General features: G+C 42.8%; 1 protein-coding gene across 1 annotated transcript in view; it reads left to right on the forward strand.

Annotated features, from left to right (window-relative positions):
- Positions 1-202: 202 nt before the first annotated feature.
- lysmd2 (LysM, putative peptidoglycan-binding, domain containing 2) overlaps positions 203-8,492 on the forward strand; it is a 9,221-nt gene continuing 931 nt past the window's right edge. The window contains exons 1-2 of the mRNA XM_083652926.1: positions 203-624; positions 2,432-2,760. Coding sequence (XP_083509052.1) covers positions 385-624; positions 2,432-2,760 — 569 coding nt within the window. The 5' untranslated portion in view covers positions 203-384. The remainder of the gene's footprint in view (positions 625-2,431; positions 2,761-8,492) is intronic.

Consider the following 8,492-nt stretch of genomic DNA (forward strand, 5'->3'; position numbering starts at 1 on the left):
CATTCTTTAACTTTATACCAAACTTTAACTTTAATACCAAACCAAAACCAAAACAGTTTAACATTTTTTCGTCAAGTTTGGATTTATTTTTGAAAGCCTGACCGGAAGTTGTGTGTTTTCATTCGGGTTAGCTTGACAGTCGTGGTTACGCACCACGCATGCACGCACTGTACGTGTTTACGACGTAGCGGATCTGTGACTGGGCTAGCTGTGAGGTTAGCGGTCCCCGAAACATGTCTCATCTCCCCTGGGCTGACATGCACAACACACCCGGGGATGGGAAGCTCCCTGCGGCCTGAATAAGCGCGTTATCGCGGCGAGTCAACCGGAGCGTTAAAACAAACAGAGAGGCGGTCGGGGGCGCTTTTATTTATTCAAGAGAAGATGGCGGAGTTCTCGCCCGTCCTGCCGATGCGGGATGGAGCTATCTTCCAGCCCATCTTCCCTCGGTCCAGGTCCGGTTCCGAGTCGGAGAGCGAGCTGTCCCAGAGCCTGGCCCGGACCAAGATCCGCTCCTACGGGAGCACCGCCAGCGTCACGGCTTCTCTGGGGGAGAAATTCATAGAGCATCGGGTTACAGACACTGACACCCTGCAGGGGATTGCTCTGAAATACGGTGTTACGGTAAGAAGAGTGCCCTGGAGCCCCCTGATTCTTCTCAACGCTTTTTCCATTTCAAGGACAAGCTTGGAGGACCCCTAATTTAGTACACTTTAGGGCCAGGACCCCCGTTTGATGAGATGTGGTATCTCAGACTAAATATGAGAATATTTAATTTTTTCCACCTCTATATGTAGAGATAACAGTGGAAAAAATGACCAAAATACTAATTATTCTACATTTTGTAATTGTGGTAATGGTGAAGTTTATTTGATCAGTTTACTGGGGACCCCTTGGAAGCCTCTCAAGGACTCCTGGTGGTGCCTGGACCCCACGTTGAAAACCACTGATGTATATGCAGCACGCCAACACAATGCTGATGCATGCCTTGATGAAAGGCAGAGCTAATATCATATGAAATCAGTGCTAATACAAATGTATAGGTTAGCTGTCAGTGCATACATCAATCTCTGACTGACAGGTAATGCCAACCAATCACAACATCACGTCATGGTGTCAAGGCGGGGACATCACCTTGACTCTTAGAATACGTCTAAATGCATTGTGATTTCACAGCCCCTCTGTGTTTGGAGTGGACCCTCTTCTCTAGTCATTACGTCACGTGCACCGAAACTAACTCGAGGCAGGAAGTATCACGTTTCACATTGAGGCCTGTGAACAGTGTCAATGAACGCTCTGTGGAAAAAATGCCATTGCGTTATCCTGCACCATCTGATTTCACCAGTATGGGCTGGGGAAACCACCGCCCCCCATTAGACCCTTTTCACAGGGCCCATTTTGTGTCAAAAAGGCAGAATAAACACAGGTGCAAGCAAAACACTAGTGAGGGTTTCCAAATTCCAATCATGGACATTGGAAACCCTCATTAGTGTTTTGCTTGCACCTGTGTTACGCCTGCCTTTTCGACACAAAATGGGAAGATGAGAAGGGTCCGTTGCTTCTTCCGAGAACTGGGGTTCGAACCACGGGTTAGACATTAGGTTTAGGCAAGTACAACAATGTGGTTAGGGTTTGGGTTTGGGTCTGGTCGTCGTTAGATAAGAAAACCCTAACCCTCATCTTAACCACATCTTTTTTACTTGCCGCATGTTTTCAGGAAGAAGCAATTGCGGCGACCAATCAAATGAGTTCGGGGGTGGGGTTTCCCCGCCCGAACTAAGAAGAAATGTTGGTCCAGGAACATCTGTTACTTGAAATCAGTCTGTTTGCTTTATCCTAGAGGCCAATCTGTTTTACCTGCTCAAACTAGTCTGACTCACACGGTCAAACCTAGTTTGACTCACATATGAGTCAGACTAGTTTTATGAGTCACAGGAGGTGTGTAAACACATTCAGAACTTCCGATTGTGTTTACACTTCCTGTTAGTCTCTCAAGCCAGAATTTCTCTTCTACATAAGGTAAATACAAATAGACCTTCTAAAACTCATATCGCTCAAATCCTACTACGAGTCCCCTTTGTCATTCCTTCTGTACATATTAATTTAGATTTCTAACTACATTGCTAATATACTATTATCTGATATGACAGCAGCGTTGAAATGGGCTATATGGTTGTAGGTTTGTATTTATGTGGATTTCCATGTTTTACATCACTAATACTAATACTGCCTTAGCGTATATGAAAGGGTTATGATGACACATAATATCTAGTGCCTTCTTTTGTCCCTGTCTTAACGTCGTTAGCGCTAAGTGGCTGTTTATCTGCCTTGTTGTACCTGATGATTTTACACTTATTATTTTTCCATAATGAGAGTCACAGAAGAGCTTCTTCTGACGCTCTCCTCGCTGCTGTCGCCCTGCTTATTGCAGATGGAGCAAATCAAGAGGGCCAACAAGCTGTTCAGCAACGAGTGCATGTTCCTGAGGAACTGCCTGAGCATCCCCGTGCTGTCGGAGAGGCGTTTCATATATAACGGACTGTCCCTGGAGTCTCCTGACGGGGAAGGAGACGCCGGCCAGGAGCCCGGCGCGCCCTGTGAGGAGCCCTCGCCCCCCTGCTCCCCTGCCCCGCCCCCCGAGGACTCCAAACCCCGCCTCCAGCAGGAGGAGCTGTCTGCCAAAGACTTCTTACACAGACTGGACTTACAAATCAAACAGTCAAAGCAGGCGGCCCGCCGCCTCAAAGAAGAGGAAGACAGGTGAGGCACTGTGTGTGTGTGTGTGTGTGTGTGTGTGTGTGTGTGTGTGTGTGTGTGTGTGTGTGTGTGTGTGTGTGTGTGTGTGTGTGTGTGTGTGTGTGTGTGTGTGTGTGTGTGTGTGTGTGTGTGTGTGTGTGTGTCATAATATCCTGAGGATGATGAGAAGCAGATAGAGGAAGGAGAAGAGACCCCAAAGTGTCACAACTCATTTACCAATCTCATTTCTTTGTTACTTCTTCTCAGCCACCCTTCCTCTTTTTAAATTCAACTCTTCTGCTTGAAACCTGTCCGTTCTTGCCTTTGCTACGTCCTCTCCTTCCTTCCTCCTCTCACCTTTTCTTTTGCACCACAGCTTTCAAAAATGTATTAAACATGGGTAAGTTACAGCAGGGCGATGTGGGAATTTAGGACTTTAATCATGAGAGAGATCACGAGGAAGAGAGATACAAAGTATGGAGACAAGATAGGTGGGTTTTTTATCCTCGTCTAGACTTGGACAACTATTTAGAATATCATATCAGTGGGATCAGTTCGTCCCAGGCCTGGGCAAGAGACTCTGGGTTATGGGTTCCCTGAGTTCTTGGGCCCCTGGGCCCGGGCCCGGTAGGCCCGTTCGGTAATAGTACATCCCTGTCCACAGTGTTGTTGACTGGGGGGAGTCACCCAGGGTGATGGGGGGGAGGCGGGGCTGCGTTCTTCCTGTAGTCCACAAACATCTCCACTGTCCAGGTTGTTTTGACTGCACCAAGTCATCAGCAGGTCGATCCTCTGCCTGTAGTACCCAGACTCGTCACTAGGGGTGGGAATCGCTGAGTAGCTCACGATACGATATGGTCACGATACTTGGCCCTCGATAACGATATTATCACGATACAGCGATTCTGCGATAATCGATATATTGGAAGACGATACATCACGATACCTGTGTAACTGAAGAGAAAAAAATACCCCTAAAAGGCAAGAAGCAGGTATTATGTATTTATTAGCAGAATTGACATGAACTCTCTCAGAGTTCACTCACTCACTCATAACATTTTCGATACCACGGAGGAAAAGTTACACATTAAGTCTTTTTATTATTATTATTAAAACAAGAAAACCTATATAACCTACCTACCTATATAATTTCTAAAAGTAGATATTAATGAGCAAACATTTCCATTCATGTAGCCTACAGTATTTATGTTTTTGTTTCAACTACAAACATAAATAAACGTCAACTTGAAACTATGTTTCAACTACCACGCACAGCATAATATTTTAGCCTGTTTATTTAAAAAAAAAAATTTTTTTTTTTTTTTTTTTTAATAAACATATCGATACTTGGTGCCAGTGTATCGATAACGTATCGCAAGTGGAAATATCGCGATACCGTGAGTATCGATATTTTGTCCCACCCCTACTCGTCACCATGAGAGATCAGCCCTATGAGGGTCTCTTGTGCTTGCTTGACCTGTGCATCTAATCAGATGGGCTCATTCTGAGTGAGTGTGAGGCCTGGCACTTGCCCTACGCGAAAACAGCTGATCGATGCCTGCCAGCATTAAATGATGGTGGTCTGTGATTGGTCAGTGCTGAGTCATGTGTCTGCCTGCCAAACTGTGGATCTGTGTGCGTGTGTGTGTCTGTGTGTGTGTGTGTGTGCGTGTGCGTGTGTGTGTGTGTGCGTGCGTTTGCATACACTGGGTGCGATGCGTTTAGGAGACCTGGAAGCGAAGACGCTGTGAACGCACCTCAGTTTACTAAATTTCTGTTCTGGTTTAAACTTTAGCGTCTGTAGTGAAAAGTTTGGGTGTTCATATTGAAGCTTCAGTTGAAGGGGGGTAGGTCAACCTCAGGACTCCAACTCTCCACAGGAACAGGAAATGAAGGCGTTGAAAACCACGAGGTTGGGAGTCAGGAGAGCAGAACAGAGCTTTTGTCGATGTGTCGCAGGAGTCTCTCTCAGAGGCCAAGTTCTGCAACTGTCAGGTATTTAGGAGGAGGTTCAGCACGCTGCAGTGGTCTGAAGGAGGACTGAACATGTCCTCCTGACGCTGCGTGTTAAGACAGAGAACACTCATCTCTGCTCAGTGGTCGGGTGGTAATGACCTTCTGGCACGCACCCATTCACAGAGGAACAGCTCTAGTCTTTAATAGCGTAGGACTGTGTGAGTCACACTGCAGCAGTCTCTCCACTAGAGACACATGCTGTTGTTTTCCCCCTGAAGACTGACCACACTTTCCTGCTAAAGGAAGCCACTCTTTTGCTCCTCCTATCTTTACAGACTCTACAGCAGCTGTTGTGTTATGGCAGGGACAGACTGCCCGACGGTCGTCAGTAGAGCTGCAACGATTAATCGATTAGTCGATCGACAGAAAAATAATCGACAACTATTTTGATAGTCGATTAATCGTTTTGAATAATTTTTTAAGAAAAAAAGTCAAAATTCTCCGATTGGAGCTTCTTAACCCATTGAATGATACCTGATGCAAAGTGGAATTTTTTTCGGGTGGCCATTTTTTCAAAGCGGAATTTTTTTAGGGTCACGCGGTTCGTGGTCTTAAAGGGATACACACACAAATGAGGGATATACTGTACATGCAAATGCTGCATCAGGTATCAATGGGTTAAATGTGAATATTTTCTGGTTTCTTCACTCCTGTATGACTAAACTAAATATCTTTAGGTTGTGGACAAAACAAGTCATCTTGGGCTTTGGCAAACACTGATCGACATTTTTTCACCATTTTCTGACATTTTATAGACCAAACAACTAATTGATTAATCGAGAAAATAATCGACAGATTAATCGAGAATGAAAATAATCGTTAGTTGCAGCCCTATATTATTTCAGGTTTCAATAGATAATATAATGATCTTAGTCAACATCTCGCCGACGCCGAGCTCCAAAAAGTGCTCGCCGAGGTTCTCGGAGTCGGAGTGCCTACTTTGAACTAGTCTCCTTCCTGGTTCCTGGTGGAGAACGTTACCTGAACGTTACGTTACCTGAACGTTTCAACCACTTTGACAGGACAACAACTGTCCACTGCTTTCCTATGTAGGTCTGAAACCATATTCTAGGATTCTATGCTAAGATATTTCCCTTTCTCGTCATGAAGGAGTAAGAGGGTCTTATCAGAGATCTTATCAGCTTCATAAGCATGACATTATCTTATCATCATTATCATGATCTTATCATGACACATTATTACTACATGGTCAATATGTATTGAATTACAAAATGATCATCATTGTTAGGGTTGACAATACCAGATCATCCCTATCATTCAGAAAGTTAATATTGTGATTTTGTTTTAATCACATTTGATACAGTGATATCTTGTGTTCTGCTTTTCTTTCATTTGATGCAATATTAAATAATTCACTTATACTTAGTAAAATGCCACGAGTTCAAGTTCTTTTAGGCATTCAGACACTCTTAAATTTCAAGAACATTATTTCATAGATAATCATCACTTGGATGGGTCTGGATTCATAGTTGTGAAATGTAAACACAAGCTGTGTGCGTGTATTGTGCCAGTAAGCCCAGGCCTGAGTTTAGTTTACAAAGGCCTGAGCTTAGTTTACAAAGGCCTGAGCTGCTCGTAAAGGTGCTAGAGAAAACATCTGATCCATCTTTATAATGTTTATCTACCAGTCATGTCTGACTGCAAGCAGCCGTATCAAAGATCGGCCTGTGTTTACTCAAACGAGAGACGCACACCATTGTTTCCACACAGTCCCAGAGCAAACATAGACCTCATGCTATACTAGTTTAGTTTGGCGTCCTCCTCACTACAAAGTGAACCACAAACCTGCTCTGTCAGCTGAACTACAGAGAAGGCCAGTAGCCTTAGAATAAGGTTGCATCTTGGTCACAAACCATCTGTGATTTTAATCAATTAACAGGTGATTGTCATTAAATGACAACCATTGCAAATGAGCTGTGACATTGAGCCTTATATTGTATCGCAAAACGTCATGAGAATACTGTGAATGTGTAGTTTGTAATTAACTACCTAAACTAAACGAGCCAAAGTAGTTAACTACTGAAAAAGCGACTGAGATTTGAATGTAGTTAAACTACCACCCGACTACTGCGATTGAAATTGTAGTTCAACTGGTAATTGAACATGTAGTAAACTACAACACTGCCTATTTCCATAAGTGGTTTCTGGAAGATCTAATTGCCTTCTTCTAGCTTGTCCTCCCTCAGGGCTGCTACATTCCTGTTGGAGGTGTGATGTGTGGGAGAGTCACAGAAGGCTGCTCTCTCTTATCTCCTCATCTTTCCTGTGTTTTCTCCAGGGTTCTGCCAAGGTGCTTGAAGTGCTTGGATTTTGAGGGAAAAAATTCAAGTCCTGGAATACCTTGAAAATAGCCCCTTTTTTAAACAAGGTGCTTAACGCTGTCTGTCTGTCAGTGACGTCACCTCTTATATTTTGACCAAAGTTGGTATTAAAAAGACAAAAGGCGCTTACTGAGGTATGAGCATCTGTTCAAAGTCAAATATTTTCCTGTCCCATTCACAAGATTGATGGTAGAATTAACTTGTTAAAGACAAAATGTCATATAATGCAAATTTGATGCCCCTTTTGGGCCACATTTATATTTGAAAATCAATTATTTGATTTGCGTGAAGTCCTTGAAAATGAAAAAAATAGTCATTGAGTTTGGTTTGATAATGTCTGTATGAACCTTGTTTCTCTCCTCTCCCCTGAGTATTTCTGACAATCCTTTTATTGCAAAACCCTCCGATAATTTCCAACCTCTTTTTATTCGATTTTTCACTTCCCTTATTCACTGCATTGTGCAGTCCCAGTGCAGTCCCAGTGCAGTCCCTGTGCAGTCCACACCAGCCATTGTTTCGCCTCCATAGATCTTCCAGCTATCGTCTGATATGTGAAAACCTCAGGAGAAAACACACGCTGGTGTGAAGAGGCCTAAACCTGTGCTTACAAAAACTTTGGAGACTCATGATAGCTCGTATTTCTGAATGAGCTTTTTCTGAGAGAGTAGAGAGACTAAAATAGAAAAAAGTTCCAACTGAATTTTCATAATTGATAACTATCGCTCATTTTTGTTTGTTTAAATTGTGCCTATCAAATATTAAAAATAAGGCCAAAGTGATTCTTATACCGGTAATTGCGTACATGTCTGACCAGCAGAACAAAAACTCTGAAGTATTCATAGAATCAAATTAAATGGAGAAAAGCAATTTATTGAATCTTGGTGATTTGTGAAGCTGTAACCAGAAAATGTTTGGTATTTTTTACTTGATAAATGACAACCGATGATTTGATTATCAAATTGGAATAATCTGTTGATTATTTTCTCGAATAATCAAATAGTTGTTTGGTCTATAAAATGTCAGAAAATGGAAGCAAATGACGATCGGGGTTTCCCAAAGCCCAAGATGATGCCCTCAAATGTCTTGTATTGTCCACAACTCAAAGATGATATCAGTTTACTGTCATACAAGAGTAAAGAAACCAGAAAATATTCACATTTAAGAAGCTGGAATCAGAGAATTTAGACCTTTTCTCTTAAATTTGTACTCATAACGATTAATCGATTATCAAAATAGTTGTTGATTAATTTTTTGTCGATCGATTAATCGTTGCAGCTCTAATTGGAATGGATCAATGTTCTGTGAATTGTTTCATCACTATAGTGTTTTGTGCTGCGAGACCATTTTGTGAGCAGATGAGCTGTCAGCTGTGACCAGAGAACAGTACACCTCGTTCCT

This window comes from Poromitra crassiceps (genome assembly GCF_964638095.1).
Source record: "Poromitra crassiceps genome assembly, chromosome: 16".
In the NCBI taxonomy this organism is placed as follows: Eukaryota; Metazoa; Chordata; class Actinopteri; order Beryciformes; family Melamphaidae; genus Poromitra; species Poromitra crassiceps.